Raw genomic sequence first — 20,824 nt, 5'->3', positions numbered from 1 at the left:
GGATGTATTCCATCCGCAAATACCACTAAGAAAGTTCTGTACCAGCTGCATCCTCCAACAGTCAACAATGGGATGAATCATACTGCTGTTGCATTTTCCATCCTTTGGGCACAATACAAAGAGAGTGAGAACCTGTGGCTGTAAATGAACAAAGTTCATAAAATAGAAACAGAACGATTCACTCCTAACCCAGTAATTTTTCATAAGAATGGCCATAATCTGAATTGGTATAAAGTTCTGAATAAGTCATATGTAATTTCATAATTCTATTTTCACATACACAGCAAAAATTGTAACACTGAGCAATAAAGAAAAGAGCAGTAGGGGTTTAAGAATAAACTGTTTTTTTCAATGTACAAAGCTAGCATTGCCAGTAAACATCTGTAATACCAATGGCTAAAAGAGACTGTATCTGAATGACTCTTCCTCCATCTGTTTTACACAGGTTTGATCCTAGGAAAATCTGTTTCCCGTGGCTGTGGCTGAAAACAAATCTCTTTTATTTATACCTTCCTCTTCCAAAAAGTAGGCAATTCACAAGTTCCATATCTGCATGAAAAACAAACTGTACATAATTGTTCAACAAAAGTTATAGAAAAATCACGTAATCTTGTCCATTAGGAATAGTTCCAAACTAAATAGTACACACACTTCTCCCCTGAATTAAGAATGTAACTAAGCCCTAGATTGAAGCTGTATTGGGTTTTGGCTTGTAGTAATTAAATATGCTTTACCTTTTTAAGCTTTATTCTATAAATTCTTAGGCATTTGGGAAAAAATGCAAAACATTACAGCTCACAGCAATTCTCCCATAAGCACAAACACTGCAGTAAAGACATCTTCTCAAACACCAAAGAAAAAAAAAGCAAACCCAGATACTAATCCAGAACCTGTCTGCAGACAGCTCCATCTTGTGGTAAAACAGAACCTTCCCTACTTAAAACACAGTTGATTTTTCTGTAGCTCAGGGCTGTTTCAGATCCACTCTGAGTACATTCAGGGTTTATGGGCCATCTGCTCAGTGCAAAGAAAAAAAACCTGCACCAAAATCTCCTGGCTGATACGACAGAGAGAATATAGGATATGCTGAATCTGATAGAGGGGTTAAGTACTGAAACACAACAGAGTTAGGTGGTAAACTAAAAGCTCCACAATGTGCGCATAGTGCTGTGCTCAAGTGGTTTAAGTGCCTCCTGAGAACGACATACTTTGGTAAACATTGTCTTTGGGAATAAGCCTGACTACTCTAAACCTCTGAGAATACATATATCTCTATCAGGAACGTTACTCCTGTCAAAAGTTCTTCTTGAACTTTTCAAACTTCCTATTTATTCTGCCTTTGGAAAGAGAGAGAGACTGAAACCTCAGAAAAGGCAGATATCCTTCTGACAGGATTTCCTTAGCTTTCTTTTGGCTCAGGTCTCCTCACATAATCACGGAGTACAGATGTAAAAAGACTTCTGACGTATTTAATATGGCTTCAACATGATGACTTCATCCCCAAACTGAAATTCTGGCATTTCAACAGCACAGACAGCAAATGCTGATCAAGTAAAAAAATCTGTGACATACTCATGCTATTTGAAAAAAATATATATTTAAATATGCATCCATATCTTAGTTCTAAGAGTAACACAATTTATTGTTTTTCTATACAATGATAACCTCTTTCTATAAGCATATATAGTAACCCTTCTTAAAACAACTCAAATGTAAGACATCCATGATGTTTTTGTGATTTTTAGGCATCTATTTGAAAAGATCTCCATTATTTATGTCTAAAAATGAAGTACAGGAGGCTGATCCTGTAATGTTATGTACACACTCTCTGTTGAAAGCAAAGCAACCCATCAGTGCACCTAGCAAACTCAAGTCCTGGAAGATCAGTTTGTGCACCCAAGATTAACACTCAATTACATGTAGGCCAAAATTTAATTAAGTAGTCCTTTTAATTCCAAAATAAGAACAGTCACAATAGTTCAACTTGAAGAATGTTAAGTGCTTGAATGGCTTGTTTTGCTTTGTTGCTTTTTCTTTTTTGTTGAAGGGAAACATGTACCTGAAAGGCAGCAAATTAAAACAACAAACTAACAAACAACAGACTTCAGACAGTTTTAAAATATACTACAGTTTCAGAGAATAAAAAACATGCCGAGGTTAATAAAAATTTGTGCTGAAGAAGTTAACCCTCCTAGATGGTGTTACCACAGCCTTGTCCTGTAACTTCTTTACCATTCCAAAAATGCTGAAGAGTCTCCATTCAAGTGGTGTACAAATCTCAATCTATTTCTGGTATTAGCTAAATCTGCAATTCAGGAATTTATAATCAATCCTCTGTCAAGTTACTGAGCTCACACAAAATATGTAGTTCCAACGGACCGAATACAGATCATAAACTGCATGCATATTCATTTCTTCTGAAATATTCAGTGCCATCATTAGGACACAATCTGTATATGGTGGTAAGGAAGTTACTTGACATGTCAATTAATACTACATTTCTCAACAGTGGGACAAAAAAAAAAAAATAGGGATTGTAACTTTCATAACGTTTCTTATTCAGTCACACTAATTTCTGACTCTATCACTCCACAAAATGCAACTGATATTCTGTTCTGAATATGTTTACTTTGGCTACAAGACATCTTTGGCACTACCAGGAATTTCTTCTCTCTGGACATTCGACTTTGTTTTCTTCTCAAATTCACCCAGAGCAGCTCTCTACATGGTAACAACATCACAAGAGGAACAGGACCTCACAGTACTCCACCAGAGAAGACAAAAGGGTAAGATATAACCTTCACAGCATACACACAAACAGAGCAGGTGACTACCCAAAAGGCTAAGATGATTTACAACTGCCAGAAATGGTCCTGATAGGCAGTTTATTTCCGAAGATATTTTGTTTCTAGGTTAGTAGAGCTGTAGCTCTGCAGTGACTCCTTCTGTGGTCTTCCAACAGCATCTGTAGAAATTTCTTTCTGCCATCCATGAATCACTTACATCTGATTTTTCCACAACGGATCTATCTTGCATTATAAGCAATCAAGCACTGTATGCAAGAAATTTATCTCATTCCCTTTTTGTTTTATTTTACTTCCAATTCTCTCTCACATTCTGTACACCACAGCCTAGAATGGCTCCTGGAACCAGGCAAGCAATGAGGTGCTGACTAGTGGCTCTGACAGCCTTCTGGGGTACCACACACACGTCCATACAGACCCCTGCCTGCACTGCAATTCTTAACAAGAAACCTAGGATAGTTACATAGGATAGATAGATAGGATAGGCACAAAGAATGCTGAGGAGACTTTTCAAGAGAGTGGCTGCTCAATATTAAAATACAAAATCAAGCCACAAGCTAGGAATACATCTTTCTGCTTCCATAAATTATTCTTCAGTGGACAGCTAGTGGATTCAGAAAAGCACTGCCACATTAATAAGTGCCTGCTCTCAAAACATCCAGTGTATCTTGTATGCCACCTGACAAGTTGCTTCAACAAAAAGCAGACACAGCAGTATCCTTACTTCATCTGAGCAATGAAATAGGTAACGTGGTAGCTTATGGATACTCTGAAATCCTAAGCAGCCAGGCAATGTGGATGAAGGAAAAAGAACAGGAAGTAAGTTTTCAGTCAATTTGTTTGTCGTAGACAAAAGTTGATCATTTTGACCAACCTCTGTGAAGTATCAAAATTACTCAGCAAACAATCCAAATAAGATTACAAGCATAACTTCAAAGATTTTATTCACAAATTATAATGTGGGGAATATGCCTAAATGTCTGAGATAACTAAAGTCTTCCAGGAAAAATCAGCAGTCGCCAGGGAATGCCTGTTCTACAGTGACTGGCACTGAAACCGTAACCAAGAAAGGAAATGGAGATGAACACAACTCTTTCTCTGCCAATTTGTGACTATAACACAGGCCTGAATTCATATTTGTCCTCCAAATAAACAACTTTTCCAAATCCTTACACAGACGTTTTTCTCATCTGTTCTTAAAAGAATAAAAAGCTGTTACCTATACCCCTCTCTATATAGAGACCATGACAATAAAGTTTCACAACCTTTGACATGTTCCTGTGTTGGTTGCTTTTGTTATTGGAAGATTCTTTGCCCAAACAGACTTTCACACTGTCATTTTATCTTCAGTACATGGAAAAACTGCTTGTTCCCTTCCTCCCTGTAGCAACACATTTTAAAATAAATCATATCTTTTCTTGAATATTTTCTTCTGTAGACCAAAAAGAAGTTCAATTACTTTGGTCTTTGATTATTTCAGTCCATGTTTCCTAGATCTTGTGCTTTTCCTGCTGTTATTATTTAGACTCTTCGAAAAGTAAATACCTGGACAAAACTGTACACATCTGTGGAGGCACTATTTATATCCATATTAATATCAAAAATTAAAAACTCTGTTATACCAGAACAATTTCATAGAATAAAGCCAATTTTTGCAAATGGAAAGGGAAGCTGAAGGGTTTGGATGAGGTTTAGCCTTATTACAACTGACTGATATGTTCTGTGGTTGACAACACTGAACTGCCCCGTTAATGAGAGCAATGGATATTCAACCCTTAAAAACAAACAAATAAACAAACAAAAACCCAGAAATATTGCTGTCTAGCCCTGAGAAATCATCTGATCTTTCAAAGATCAGTCAAATAATAAATTATTATTTATTCTAAAAAAAAAAAAAAGAGGGTGAAGGAAGCATCCTTCTTTAAAGTAGCTACGAATTAACAAGTCTGAAGGGAGTTCTGGTAATTTTCTAGTTCAGGACTAAGTAAAGTACTTTACCAGTGGAAATCTAAAGACCGAGCAATCTCATGAAGCTTATTAAATCAAAACCAAACCAACAAAGAAAGAAATCATGCAAACTCACAACGCATCTATACTCTGAGAACTTGCAACTTCATACAATAATGGACTGAAAACATCCATTCAGAGCCATCTAATAATCCACGTTGCTCTGAATCATTTCAAAACGCCTTTATGTGGTATAAATATGAAGGATAGAAATCAAGAATAGTGTGATGGGCAGGAAGTGAGGAAAACATTATTTTTGGCACCAAAACATCCTGTTAGTTATTTATCTCAATTTAAGTTTTATCCCAAAGAAAATTTAAAACCAGATACCTGTATCCGAGGTAAATGAATTAAACTTGCAAGAATTTCCTTGCTTGATTTCAAGGCACTTCCATTTGTTTCAGCAAGGGCAATTCAGATGCACCTTTTGTCATCATTTCATCTTTTTTGTTTTTCCTCCCCAAATATAAAATCTGAAGTATGGAATCACCCTTTATGAATAGTTGGGAAAATATCTACACTGTAAGCATACAAAATGCATATTGTCTATACATAATACACACTGAAGTGAGCGTGCACTCAGTACACATACAAGTCCCACACGTGCCACACAGAGATTTGTGAATAAATCATTTTCTTTTAGCAGCCTTCTCTTATCAAAATAATGTAAAATATTGACCACGGATTCTGTTACTGAAAAAAAGTGTCAAACTAAAAGATTATTTAAGAAAGGACTGTTGAGCCAATGTTAGAATGGTTACGTTCTAACCACCGCACACATTACCGTGCAGATGCTACACACAAAGCGATATTATGGATGCTGTTCTGGAGAGATGTGAGAATGGCCCAGTAATCAAAATCCTGTAAAGATGTCAGTTTTACTGGACTTAATGAGTTTCCCTCACCAGACCCCTCATCATCGTCAGCCGCGGACTCCGGCACCTCCTCTGTGAAAGCCTGAGACTGGCGGGGGTTATTCTTGTTGTCTGAAACAGTCACTTGTGCTTGTGACCTCTCACCTGAGGTCTCTGTGTGCTGAACTGGCGTCGAGGTAGTTAGGCCCTTGTAAGAAATGTCACCTGTCTCATCTTCCTCATAGTCATTAAGGCAGTACACTTCATCCAGGTCGAGGTCCAGGGTCCTGAAGCCCTTAGTGACAACCCCGGGCCTCGGGTCCAGGATCCCACCCAAGTGAGGCTGAGCCAGCTGCTGCCAGTGGTGCAAAGTGGCAGAACCTTGAAAGGGAACAAAAAGACAACCACAAATAAATCAGTAACCAATCCAGAATCCAAAAGGCCAAAAATCTCACTTGGTTTATCCAGAAGTCCAAACCTCAGACTCACTAATAGTTTGGAGTTTCCAAGAACCAGTCTTAATATTTTTAGAAAGACATGCTACAAGGCAAAGCTGCTTCAGCATTTCCAGATCAGTAGGAAATAAACTGATCACATCAGCACTTAGGCAAAGCCTGGTGGCAGAACGTGACATACTTGTGCACATGCACATCTCCTCCCCATCATTATTCTCATCTCCTTAAATTGACAGGGTTAAGCAGGAATAGAAAAAATTATATTTAAGAGTTGAACTGAAAGCTTTAAGAACAGAAACCACATACTCCCGCATTAAGCTCACACTAAGAAAGGTGCTAGAAACATGCTAGTATTTACTACTGGTCGCTGACAAGAGGACACAGCAAAGTCAGCATTCTAATGTGTTAGAAAGCCACAACAACTCCAAGCACGTGTAAGCAAGTAAGACTTCTGGGCTATACATCCAGTCCAAATACTCAGATGGAGCCTAATCAGGGCCTCTACACTACACACAGTCGGCTACTACGTAACTAAATGCTACCATACCTGCAGCTTCATCCTTGGCAGAAAAAATGCTTTGAGTGCATTTTCCAAAGAAAAGCATTCAACATACAGTGTTCAACACGAGACAATGAGTCACAAATAGCAACACGTCAGATTAAACTGATATACCAAGATGCGCCCGCTGAAATCAGGGAAGGCCTTGGTTGACTCCTCAAACACCAGCTAAACATCACTTAAAAGAGCCAACATTTTCCCATATGTGCCTATGAGTCACAACTGTGTAACATGTAGCTTAAAACTATTCTTTCCAGGTCTTATTAACAAGGCTTCTTCATTTTCATCAAATGAAAATGTCAGCTCAAATCAGAGTGCTTTTTGTGGTGTTGCTCCTGCCTTCTCTCCCCAAAACAGGACAGTGACTCAATTCAATAAATAGACATACAATGTCTCGCCACCATTAAAAGACTAAGGATGTTCAGTTTGTTGCATGGTATATGTAAAAATCTAACACACTTAAATAACCAGGGGAGGAACATTATTTTGCATTTGAAAGAAGAATCCCATTGATTGCAAATAATTTCTCAAAAAGCGTATTGCATTGCAGGAAGCTTATTGTAAATAGGAAATAAACTGAGAAAATATCTTCCCTTGCAATAGCTGAGCTCAGTGGGTAATGCTGTAATGATGTCTATCTATGTCACTTTTTAAAACCTGTAATTTTTAGTTCAACGTGAAAAGATTCCACAGTACAGAATAATTGGATCTGCTGGGCTACTTTGGATTATGGTCCTGTTTATTTTTAGCAAGTTTTGAGAGACTATGGAGGATTCAGACTGATTGGTACCCTTAAGGCTTGAGAGACACAGATCTTTACTGTGCCAGAATAAATAACAGTAAAAAAACCCACATTCCTCTAATTTGTTCTTATTTCTGAATTGTCAGAAAGGTCAAGTTCTTTCCTTCACACTGCCCTTTAACAAATATGCCAGAAATCAGCCTTTCTGTCTGTACTGCATGTAAGTGTAAAATCCTGTTGCCAATGAACTTCTACCAACAAGCTTCTGAAGATGTAACCTTTTTCACTTCATGTGTCACAAAAACTGAGAGAAACTCTGCAGAATAAATGTACCAGGTTAATATTTTATATCTTTCCTGAGGAAATATATTCAGCAGAATAACTCTATTTCGAGTTTTAACACTTCTTATGATGCTACATGTTATTAATTTCTTTTGGAAAGGAGGACATCAGCATTTCTATGCACCTCTATTACTTTAACATCAATCTCATACTATGTGTGTAAGCGAGCTTTAACTTTTCCACAGAGAAAATTAACACAAATGCAAAAAGCAATTAATAGTTGTGAACATTCATTTGTAAACTGACTTAAAGAAATACAAAAAAAGCCAAATGAAGGGAGGAGTCCTTGTCCTATATTCAATCCCAGACTCCCACTAGACAGTTTCCTAAGTTACATTAGCTTTCTTATAGTCCACAGGGAGTGATATTCTGTGCCTAAGGTACAAGAAGGTGGTCAGGCACTGGAATGGACTGCCCAGGGAGGTGGTGGAATCACCGAGCCTGGGGGTGTTCAAGGAAAGACTGGATGTTGCGTTGAGGGACATGGTTTAGTAGGAGCTATTGGGAATAGGTGAACGGTTGGACTGGGTGATCTTTTAGGTCTTTTCCAACCTTAGTGATTCTATGATTCTAAGAAGCTACAAATACAGTTGTTTAGTTAAAAACAAAAAAACAAAAAAACAAAAAAACAAAACCAAAAACCAACCTCACCAGAGTGTAACTAAAGCAAGTCAATTTGAGCAGACATTCTATTCTGTTCTTAAAAGATGCAAAGAAAAATTTATTTTGCTGTGGGACTTGACTGCTTTAAAGGAGAAGGCACTAACCTGAATAATACAGAACCAACCTTTTCTTACCCCATTTTAGGGCATGAGTATCCTTAGGAAAATAAAACAAAACCACAACTACTGGTAGCAGTTTTCAGGTACTATTTTGCCACAGTAGCATGAAGTTAAAAAAAAAAAAACAAACAAAAACAAAAAACAGAATTAAACTTCATGAAAAACACACGGGAAAGAAACTGTGCTGAAGTGAGGAACAAAATAATAAACGTGTTTAATGAAAGACAACAAACAGTAAACCTATGAAACAGGCAGACACAAACATACCGTAAGTGAGATGTAAAACCAAATGCTGGAAGTACTTCAGCAGATAATTTTTAGGAAAAAAAATCACCCAGTGGGAATAATAAACAAAATTATTTAAACAAAATTATTTAAACAAAATCCAACAAAACAGTCCGATAGAAAGATGATAAGGAATTAAAGAGTTTATTGGAAGAAAAAAAGCAGATATAATGGGATGGTGACAGAAATCTATTACAGCGGTAGCAAAAACAGTAACTGAAATGAAGCTGGATCATCCCCTTTCTCATGATGTAACATGCTTTTTATGACCACTGAAAAGCAATCATGTAAACAAACTACTACAATCTGCAAAACAGCATAGACTCGTGGCTATGGCTATAGTTTCATTTGAATAGGAAGATACAGCACATACTTTCTTCAGGACACAAAAAGGGTTGGATTTAGCTTATGTGTTATGCTAAAGGCTTTTTATAGACAAAAAAGAAAACTCTAAAAAGATGAACAAATGACACAGACAACATAATATAACAGAGAAATTCTGTCCGAAGGGAGGAAGGACCAAAACAGAAAGGAACCAAAGCTACATTGCGTAACTACTGTCATTTCTGCAGTGCTATAGGCTTTTGTTTAAAATCTGGAAGAATTTATTCAATTTGCACTGCCAGCAACAACCTGAGAGTTCTGAAGAAAACCAGTCTGACTATGCTATTCTTGTGTACCACCAGCTTTGTTAGGCAGATTACAGAACTGCACTTTGCTCTGAAATTAAGCTCTAGTGCTGACAACAATACGTAGAGAAAATTTGGCTAAAGAAACCCTATTTCACATGTGAAACCAAAGCCATAGAGACTCGTGTGGCCACTCAGTCAATAGAAGTGCAAAGGTCACTTTTAATCACAAAGGTAGTCCTATTAAACCAACTGGTCTATTCAAAGCAAAGGTCTTTGCAGACATCTACAGAAATGAGAGTGGATGAACTAACACTCTGTTACTCATTTTCAGATACACAAACACCAAACACCTTCCTTTTCTAAGTATGAAACAGCAACACTGAGATTTAGCTCACATGTGAGGGTGGACTGCTAATGCATGTATAGCCTGTAATATTTTCTTCCCTTGGTTGGATTTGTTTCCTAACACTTTTAAGGCTTGTAGAAAAATGCAGCAGCTAAAAGATTTCAAACCAACAGCGTGGATTACTGTCCCTAAAGTAAAAAGAATATGTATTGCAAAGATTTCCTGCTTTCTGATAATGGATAAGAGACCACAAAGAGTCACTTAGAAGAACAGATAAAGGCCGAGGCCCTTTGTTATCACCTTCTAGTGGTTTCACAATCTGAAGCTTTTCTGGTAGGTAGGAGCGACTGCTGATAGACATTCCTGAATATCCAGTGAATTCTGAAAATCTGGAGTGAGTTCCCAGAGACATGATGCTTTCTGTGGGAGTAACGGAACCACTACGGAGTTCACCCTTTTCTGCCAGCTCCCGCAACTTCCTCTCCTGCTCCTCTTCAAAGAACTTCCGCTCCGAGAGGTAATTCTCCCGCCTAAGGGACAGCCTGCGAAGGGCAGTCTCTAGGTCACTGGAGCCTGGTGTCCCTGGAGTTCCAGGCTTCTTCATTCTGTCTTCATTTCTAGAGCATAACGGGACAAGAGAAAAGAAAAAAAGAAAAAGGTAGGGTGGGAAAAAGATTATTTGAGAAACTTACCATATTCACGTGACAGTTTTGAGACATTCAAACTTCACACTACTGTGCTTAGAAACAACTTGCCACACTTCAAGCGAGCTGCTCAAAGGCAAATGCCAATATTTTCTCTCTTTTACCATCAAAACCATTTTGAATCCTAGTTCCTGGCTGGAAAAGCTGTGCTTTAACTAAGAACTTCCTCTTACTAAGAACTGAGAGATGTTTACTAGTCTCTCTCTTATGATCACATAAACTCAAGTAAGAAGGGGGCTCTTGTGAGGCCCCATCTGGAGTACTGTGTCCAGGTGTGGAGCCCTCAGTACAAGAAAGACATTGAGATTTTGGAAAGGGTCCAGAGGAGGGCGACTAAGATGATCAGGGGGCTGGAGCACCTCCCCTATGAGGACAGGCTGAGGGAGTTGGGCTTGTTCAGCCTGGAGAAGAGAAGGCTGCGGGGTGACCTCATTGCAGCCTATCAGTACCTGAAGGGAACCTACACCCAGGAGGGGAGTAAACTCTTCAAAAGGGCTGACAACAGCAGGACTAGGGGAAATGGTTTTAAGTTGAAGGAGGGAAGATTTAGGTTGGATGTTAGGGGGAAGTTCTTTACTAGGAGAGTGGTTAGGCCCTGGAACGGGCTGCCCAGGGAGGTTGTGGATGCCCCGTCCTTGGACGTGTTTAAGGCCAGGTTGGACGGGGTCCTGGGCAACCTGATCTGAATGTGTATGTTTGGTGGCCCTGCTAGGCAGGGGGGTTGGAACTACATGATCCTTGGGGCCCCTTCCAACCCGGGTGATTCTGTGTGAAGAAGGCTTTAGGGACAGCGCTGCAAGAATAAATCACTAAGTCACACAAGCATACAGTGATGATAACCATTCATTGCTTGTTTTGAGACGTTAAGTAGTTTTTTTCTATGACGTATATGAAGCGTAAGCTGGAGCTACACTGAGGGAAGAGACAAGTAGCTGGAAAGTAAAATCCTAACTTCACTGACTGGTTTACTGCATAAGTTTTCATAGTAGGTTTTCAACATCTTCCTATACATTCACCACTTTAAGATCCAAAGTTGGATGCAGCTGCATCATCTAAGGCTGGAATTCTATAGCATTAATGTATGGCTGTGAAAATGTACATAAATGTAAGTATTGATCCGTGTAAAACCACATATTCTCTTTGTGTCACCTAGACATATCTCCAAAGAGGTGCAAACTGCAGAAACTGATACGCAGTGCTTTGAAAAAGCATGAGTGCTGAAGAACTAAAAGCACAAAAAGTAACATTTGAAGATAGTTGCACAATATTAGATGAAAAGAGGAAAATAGAATCTCCTTGCCTCTATGTCAGAATTAAGAACAAAAACAAAACAAACCCACAAAGCTAAATGCTACAGTACTGACCCATTCTCAGAGTCTGTCTCTAGGATGATGCTGTTGGTCTTGTTGTCTATCACAATGTTAGAGATGTCTCCCCCATAGAAACTGGAACGTGGAGTGCTGACACAGCTGGAAATGAGCGAGTTCATCGCAGAAGACTGGTTGGAGCCTGGGATATTCATTGGTGATGGAGTCATAGATCTTTGCTTGACAACTTGGTTTACATTTCTCACTGTCTCGAAGACCCGCTTCTGATGGCTGGTAAGACATACACACGAAGTTAACAATCACTTAATACTTTAAAAAGAACGAGATCTACAGGTAACAATTTGTCAATGACGCTACCACAGCTCCACTAACTACTTTTCCTTTATAGTGTCTGTAAAAGAGTACGTGTAGGGGCCCATCTTCATTACAGTCTGGCCACTACATGCAATCCATCAACATAACACATTGTGCTAGAATATTTTAGGCAGATTGCTGGAGAATCACGTGTATGGATATCCTCAAATATTAGCACAAAGTAAGTGAAAGAGCATTTTAGTACATTACCTAAAAAACCTTGAAGCCACTGTGTGGAAATAAGTTTTTAAAAAACAAAACTAACACCTATTGAATTCTTAACTATGAGCTGGATAATCTATTTCTAAAGGGAATCTGGATTTATGCTGTGACAAACAAGTCTTGCATCTTTCCATTCTGTAAGGAATTTCCCACCTCCTTAAGCAGCATTAAAAAAACAAATCAGAAATACAACACAGCAAGAACTAGATGCTGTCAAGGCTGAAAATATAACTTCTGACCTACTTATAGAATTTTTTCTTTATCACCACCGTCCTGATATCACAAACTGTTATCTGCTTCAAGATAAAGATCAGATGACACTTCAGCAGACAAAATGAATTTTCTCTGTATCCTGGTGCAGCAGTACTACTGCTTTGTTTTACGTTTCAACAATGGCTGAACAACAGATCAGCCCATCTCTTCCAGCTTAGAGGTAACACTGCAGTGGTATAACAATGACATCACGCCTTTCACTATTCAATGTCATTCAAATTTCTCTCCTGTCCATGAGTGCTCAACAGGTGCATCCTTCTTGTGCAGGCTCCAAGTCTACAGCTGTTTGTCTGCAAGAGGGTGAAGCTAAGAGCATCTATCAATAAAATGTCCCACAGAGTTTTCACTGCTGAGCAAATAAATGAAACCCTCAAAAGCTATTAAACCCAACAGAGGTTCTTTGGTGAATTCATAGCAATATAAAAGAATTCCTGAAGAAACTATTCTGAAGTTAGATTAGTCTGGAAGGACAAAAGAATCTCATTGAGCTTGAGCACGCTCACATCTTTTCCACCTTACACTTTTCTAACCAACACTTCCCTGTCAAAGCCTCATTTATAGTTCTTGAGACTCTTTCTCTGAAAAGATTAAGCATATGTCAGACTGTCTGTAAATACACTTGGAAGGTTTCCTGGAAGTGGCTAGTCCTTTCTTTGTAAAATGACAGGTCAAAAAAGGTATAAACTTCAAAAAGACCCCCTTAATTAGGATTAAATTGTTTCAAATTAACCAGTCCATGCTTTGTTCAATTAGGTGAGATAAACCTGTTGGAGTACACATTCAACTGACGTCAGTAAAGCCTTTTCTGACAAGCCGTAGCTAACTTTAGCTTTTGGACCTTAGTAATGCTTAACTTGTTTCAAACCACTCTTGATTAATTCAAGAGAGCATTAGCAAAATGTGAGCTAACTAATTTACACAGGTGTAATTGGCATCAGACTGTAAGTACGCAACCACTCCAAATCCCTGTCTACATTGATGTTCTCCCTCTAGAAATCGGATTAGATCTGTAATTACTTTGTACCTTCTGCTCTAACACCTGAAAAGAGAACTTAAGGAACTGAACTCAACCCCTGAACATTAAATGACAAAACCCAGCATGGTAACACACAAGAAAACCCATCATTTTCATTCTCAGAACCACATTTTCAGCACTCAAGAATGAGTATAAAAATTTCATGAGGCAAGGAAAATCCTCTATTTGGAGGTTCTCTTATGGAAGCTTAACAAAAAAAAACCACATAACCATCCCAATAACCAGATGATTTGTTTTTCTTTCCCTCTGTCACTGATGCTTTTCCAGAAATATTTAGTTCTAAACCTCCAGCTCAATTATATCCTTTCTTAACAAAAACTAGTTAGCTCCAGATATAAACAATCAATTAGGAATCAATTCTTTTCAGTCATACGCCAAGTCAGGAGAGTCAGGTTCATCTAGATGCAGCTCCTTCCTCATTGACCCTTCTATCTCTGCTGCCAAAGAATCCTGATAAAGACAAGTACAAAAGTAGAATAAATGTCTTAGCATTAACAGGTTGTCACTGCAGAAAACAATTGATTAGTTCTGTAAAATACCTAACAAATAGTGAACTGCCATTCCAGAAAAAAAAATTAGCTTTAAAAATGAAAAAAGACTGGAAAGCTAGAAGACTAATGAATATACTCAAATAGGTGACAAGTTACAGCTTAGCTTCATACTGCTACAGTGCTTACCATCTGAGGAGACATGATAAAACCTGACAAAAATTCTGAAAAAACAGCACAGGAAACAACAGATTCCATGCCATCCAGCTTTTAAGAATAAATTCCCTTCGCAATGACACCTTCCCTTCATGTAAAATGTTTTGCTTAATTTCTTTTTGCTTAAAACCACCGGAAAATATTCTTTCCTCTTACAGCATTACCCACTGATCCACAAAAAAGAGTCCTTGAAATGAAATATTAATAAATTTCCCCCATAGGGTTGAAGTTTCTCAGGTTCTCAGTTCTCCACCGCTGGTCAGTATGCATTACTGCCTAAAAGCAGTGAAGTACAGGGTCTAAATGCCAGGTACCCTGAATCAGCACTTGAAAACATCTTTATACAAAACACACAAATATATCTGAGCACAAGCATATTTTTCTCAGCTTTCAACTGTATTTGTGCAGACACAACCTACAATATTAAAGGTCTGCACTTTAAATTGGCCTATCTTCTACCTCAGAAGGGACAGTGAAAAAACAAGGCATTTTTCTGCTTGTGAGCATAATCCAACCTATTTGTGCTCTTTCTCAGCAGTTAAGATGAGGCATGGCTAAAAACAAGGAGGACAGACTAGATTCTGTTGTTTAATTACATTAGGGAAACCTCAAAAGAAATTTCATTGGTACCAATGCCTTGAGAAGTAATGAAACCATTTTAGAGATACATAGGCAAATAAAACCAGGCAGTGAACGTTCCTAGATGTTATTATCCACTCTCTCATTTGGTTAAGGGTACTGCATATTCTCCTCCCTTTAAATGTACAATATGCAATTAATTAAATAATGTTGATAAAACCAGTGAGATCTCCATAACTGGCACAGTCATAACACACATTAACAACTATTCCTTTAATGAATTTTCAATATCACTAAAAGAAGAGTGTCTATGTAGCATATACAGTTACTGAAGAACTAGAGGGTACAGCATAAGTGATGAGAAGGATACCCCACATCCACGAGCCATCAGTTATGTTATCAAGAAGCTACATCTCCAAGGATATATAAGAAAACCAGGAAGCTCCTATTGAAAACCAGGCCCCACCATACACAAGATGCATACTGTTAAACAATATATTAATGCTACCCATGACTTATAGCCCAGCCAGCTTAAGGTTTCGTATAATACCACAGCAAAAAGCATGCAGAATCAAGCACTCAGGTACCCTGTAACACTGCATATACATATTTCACACATGCTCCTGCCTGCATCTCATCCTTGGGGCAGTAATTCAGACGTAAACATTCACATTTATTTGGCTGTTCTCTGAATTTGTTTTTTCCTTGCATCTGCTTACCATAGGGAAGAGGCCGAGGGAGTGGTACCGACGTGAAACAGCATTTGGCATAGTCTTGTTCCTAAGGTTTTTCAGCTCTTCTTGAGCCTCATGAAGCATTTCCATGCACTCTGCATACTTGTCTTCCAGCTCACGCAACTACAACATAGAGAAAACAGTCTAAGACCTTGTGACCTGCACTATAGTCATGAAAAGACCATAAAATACTGTAACAATAGTAAGAATAATGGTTCAAGGAAGAATATCCCACTCTAAAGGAAAATAAGTCCAAAGGGTGAACTTACTATCACTAAAAAACATGAACTACATTGATTAGTAACAGAAGGGGAATATGTAAAGTTTTAGGCTGATGATTAACAAAGGAGAAGGAATTTGTGGCTCCAATTCTTATCCTTTCTATCTAGATGAAGTCATTGTCAAAGAGAAGATACGGAACTAAACGTGTGTTTTGCCCAATCATCTGCAGCAGTTCTTATTTGCCTGACTATCATCACGATGACCACAATGGCAAACAGCATGAAAAAAGAGCAAGATATTGCACAGCGTCCCAGAAGATCAAATGATTTTTAAACCAAGACTTACATATATATTTATATAACTTCCAACAGCCTAACACCATGCCTTATGTATAGCTTGACCTTCTCAGAAAAAACACCACATGCAATCACTGTGTGCAGTTATACAGTTCACCAGCCACTTCAACAAAGTTGGGCAAAGAGGCAGAAGCCTGAAATAGTGCAGTCCTACAAGTTTCATAAAAATAAGCTACTTCATTCATATGCACATATATATGAAACATTCTGATTCAGCTTACATTAAAACTCCCATGTTAAAGCAAACACCCACTGCCCTGCTACTAAGCTATTTTAATACTGAGCAGTGTACTTGCCTCTGCTGTGAGCTGTCTCTGGGCATCTTTAGCTGCTCCCAAATGCTGAACAAGTTCTTCATTTTCAACTGCACACTAAAATATAGCAAGAAACATTATTGCAGGTCAAAACATCTCAGTAGTTCTAATGTTTACATCATATACTACAAGTAAATGGGAAAACTCTTTTTCTAAGACTCTCTTTGCAAGAATATTAGCCCATAGCTCTTAGTTAAAAAACATTTACACGACATTACAAAATGTTAACACAAGTGTACCCAGCATAACCTTATACTCTGCAAAATGAATCCCTCAAGACCTCAGTACTAATGACTACCTGCTCACTGAGATACTTGTACTGATACTCTTGTTTTACTGAAGTTCAGTGCAGAATTTTATTTAACACTGAAAATAAATGTACTTACTGTATTTGGTATTTAACATATGCATTTTTAACATTCACATGCTTTCTAGTCAAGAATGATATATACTAAATATCAAACAATGACATCCAGATAAGGAGGTTCAAAATCCCCTTCAGGCTCCAGCACTTTTAAGTTGCAACTTATCTTCCAGTTAACAATGGTAGCAAATCACAGCATTGATCCAGTAACTGGATTCCTTACAGCTTTTGCCTTTTTCTGCAGATCGACAATCTGGGAGAGCAGATGGGTGATTTCTTCCTGCTGCCGGGCAGCATCTTCAGTTTTCTTTGCTAACTCCTCGGAGATACTGGCTATCTGTATGTTTGCATCCCCTTTAAGATAAGTGATTACAATCACCATTACAACATGCAAAGGCAGAAAAGTAAGAAGAAAGATGTTCTTTCAGAATGTCACTTGATTCGACAGAATCCTTCCCCAGAATACAGTAACACTTTTGGAAAAAATGGTAGGACAGAAAACCAGAAAGACACAAAGTGCTCATGTTGCATAGCAGACTGTCCTTCCTCCAGCACAACAATTTCTATGCAAAACTGTTTTGCACCTGAGAAACATTTTATTTACAGCAGAAAATTCTGGCTGTAATAAGCCAGCTGAAATTTTCTTCCCACAGCCATCTATATAATGACAATAAGAGCTGCAGGAATAAATGACTGACTGATCTGATGACGTGGTTGGGGTTTTTTTTCCCTTTTTTTTTTTTTAAAACCAAACAACCTGACATAAGATCTAAAAAAAAAAAAAAAAAAAAAAGAAAAAAAAAAGAAAAAGACATACTTAGCTCTTTTACGCAGTCATTGACAAGCTGTTGTTCCTTTTCTTCATAAGTGATTGTTTCAGTCTTCAGTTGACAGGCCTATTCAAGAAATATGCTACATTAGCATGTTTGTTCTCTACCAGCATGCTGTTGCATTTTCATCTGCTTCAAAAAGACAAGCTTTCCTAATTACTCCACCAAGAAGACTGAAAAAAATAACAGTATTTGCCTGCCCTCCTTTATGTTCTGGATAAAGGGGCCAGGTGAACATTCTGCAGAGATGCTACTGCATAAAGTTGCACCAATATCCCCTCATCTCCACAAGATGTCACCTGTGCACTTCATATTTAAAAAATAAAAAGCCCTAAGAATACAAGAGCCACATACACAAAGCTTTTATCTGGTCACCTTAACAAAGGTAGCTTCCTGAGGAAATGCACAATTTAAATACTTGAAATTAAAAAGAAAACCATCAGACCATACTTGAAAATTCCTAACACTGTAGTTGTATATTCCACATAAAACCTTAGTGTTGCCTCCTTTCTTGATTTGCCTTTTCCCCTCCAGCCAGCTGGCTCTGTCTGGCACCACCCTGATGAGCCTGTAATGTACACCCAATGCACAGACACACAGAAGGCCCTGTGCAGAGGCTTTGGATCTGGCTGCACACTGCCTCACGGACACAGACTGCATTTCTCTATAAGAGAAGTTACTCTTTAACAGGGCTCTCCTATTACATCCTGAAGCAGTGGTCCTCTCAATCCTCAGCCTACCTTTACTGTATCTACAGCTCATCTTCCTTATGGGACATCTCAATGCAGCACTCTCTGATATGTGATATCTTACCCAAAGGTGTGACACCTACCTATTTCCAATGGGCCCTACGTTTGCAGTACAAAACAGGAAAGATACTATGTTTTCATACATTCATTCTTAGCCCAAAAGTATCTCATCTGCTATACTTTGCTACATGTGTGCAGAATGGTAATAGGCTCCCAAAGTTTAAAGGTTGTATTAAAAAATTAATATAAAATTCTTGATTAGATATTCAATTAGGGAGTGTTATTTCTGATAAATAGGGATATCAATTCTATCACACTTAAAAGGCAAGAAAGCCACAATATTAAAATATTAACAGCCTGATTTGAAAAACAGTTGAAGATATTTAATGCAAATTTTGCCTAGCAATTTATTGACAAACACTGAACTTTTTTTTAACAGAGACCAAGTCAGCCTGAAAACTTCAGATCTACTTCAGATCTACAGCAAAGGTCATCCACGGCTATTGAGTGAGTTCTTTAAGGCAGATTTCAAACCACAGTGCTATACTTGAGAACTTCCTTATACTTCAGAGTTAGTTACACAAAAACAAAGTCTAATACCCCACTAGTTATATGTTTTTGTTGCTCTTCTTTGATATGTTTTAATAAAGAACATTAAAAACTAAAATAAGTGTTGTTACTTATATAAATTAAGCATATTATTTATTTTATGAGGGCTACTCCTGTTTTATGACATTGGACCACGATGTCCACGAGGTGGATGTTGGTGGTACTGCAGTAAAAGGTGAACCTTTCCACCAATACCCCATTACATGTTGATGCCATGTGACAGATGGCAACAAGAAGGGCAGTCTGTAGAAATGGTGTCTGACATGGAAGTGTGTCTGAAGCAAATGTATGAAAATTAATTCCTCCATGCAGAAAAAAAATGCACCCAGTGACATTCATTGACACTTGCTGAACGTTTTTGGAGACTGAACAGTGGATGTGAGCACAGTTAGTGGTGCATTTCTCCAGTGGGTCACCTCTGCTGGTGTTACAGTTACAAGTGCAGCATGCAGGCTCTTGTTCATCACTGGTGAAAATGCATAGCTAACAGTGGTGACTATAGTGCAAAAAGTCTTTTGTAGCCAAGAATTTTCTATCAAATAGTATTACTGTGCTCTTTGTGCTGGTTGTAGTTTCCATGGAAATAGTTTGGAGGCACTACTTTAAGAGCAACTTTCCTAGACAGGGTCCTAGATAATTCCTCTTCACTCATTGCAGCCCAGGCAAGACAAAGGATGAGACATCCATGCTGTACATCCTAGCAGTTTCCTTCCCAGCAGAGTATGCTAGGTATGTAGCTTCATGGTGCTCCTACGTGTCAGTCTTTCCTTCATTTAGGAAGAATAGAGGACAGTGATTTACTACAGGGAGATCTTTGTCACTCATGGAATTACATACTCTTAATGAGATGCTTCCAAACCTTTTAATACACACTTCTCACTACCTGCATTCCAGCATTTAAATGAACGACTGTATTAAGTGAAACACAAAGTGTGCAGTTTCACCTCAGATCTAAGCACAACATTCTCTTCTTCAAGGTCCTTGAGCTTCTTCTGAAGAGAATCCAAGTGAAAGTAGTTCTGGACAGAGGAGGAAGACTCATTCCTCTTCAGCCTTGATTTAAGAAAAGAAAAAAGAACAGCAAGTTTTAACTCATTTTTACCGGCATCATGGCCAACCTCACAAGAAAACAGGCTGAACAGAGGTCTCAAACAGCCACAGCCACATGAAATACACCAAAACTATGAGAAAAAAAACAACTTTACCATAGCAATTTAATAGCTCCACAATGAATGCTGCACATTTCACCAAAATGCAGCAACAACTCTGCAAGCAAGGGCAGACAGCCCCTCAAAGCCTTCAATGTTGTTCAGCCAACTAATTGCCTGGAACACGCAGTATAAGCCATGCTCAAATTCTTCCTTCTGCTATTGAAAACAGCATGGCATTTTTCACTGTGGCCTCAGGTTCCTCAAGCACAAAGGTCACAGATGTGGAACGTTCTAGAACAGTGTGCAAAAGGGATGTGGAGCAGCAGAGTACTGTAGGCGGAATGAATCAGTGTTGGCCTCATATCCACAGTGATACAGTTCCTGTGAAAGACACAGTGCTGTCTCAGCAGCCTTCTTATCTACTTTCCCCTCCTGACTTATTTGCACCAGTACAGCCAGCTAGTCCAATGCAAATCTTTCCAGCTGG

General features: G+C 38.4%; 1 protein-coding gene across 9 annotated transcripts in view; it reads right to left on the bottom strand.

Moving 5' to 3' along the window:
• TRAK1 (trafficking kinesin protein 1) overlaps window positions 1-20,824 on the bottom strand; it is a 489,038-nt gene that overhangs the window by 9,265 nt on the left and 458,949 nt on the right. For 6 of the 9 annotated variants that reach the window (XM_048951221.1, XM_048951222.1, XM_048951223.1 and 3 more), the window contains 9 exons: window positions 20,131-20,239; window positions 17,816-17,894; window positions 17,222-17,352; window positions 16,617-16,691; window positions 15,728-15,865; window positions 14,099-14,175; window positions 11,877-12,110; window positions 10,109-10,425; window positions 5,717-6,046 (listed from right to left, as the gene is read on the bottom strand). In XM_048951221.1, the coding sequence (XP_048807178.1) occupies window positions 5,717-6,046; window positions 10,109-10,425; window positions 11,877-12,110; window positions 14,099-14,175; window positions 15,728-15,865; window positions 16,617-16,691; window positions 17,222-17,352; window positions 17,816-17,894; window positions 20,131-20,239 (1,490 nt within the window). The remainder of the gene's footprint in view (window positions 1-5,716; window positions 6,047-10,108; window positions 10,426-11,876; window positions 12,111-14,098; window positions 14,176-15,727; window positions 15,866-16,616; window positions 16,692-17,221; window positions 17,353-17,815; window positions 17,895-20,130; window positions 20,240-20,824) is intronic. The other 3 variants (XM_048951218.1, XM_048951224.1, XM_048951226.1) reach the window with 1 other exon arrangement.

The sequence above is a fragment of the Lagopus muta genome, chromosome 7 (assembly GCF_023343835.1).
Source record: "Lagopus muta isolate bLagMut1 chromosome 7, bLagMut1 primary, whole genome shotgun sequence".
Taxonomy (NCBI): Eukaryota; Metazoa; Chordata; class Aves; order Galliformes; family Phasianidae; genus Lagopus; species Lagopus muta.
The sequence above is the reverse complement of the archived record's forward strand: the minus strand, read 5'-3'. Positions and strand labels throughout refer to the sequence as shown.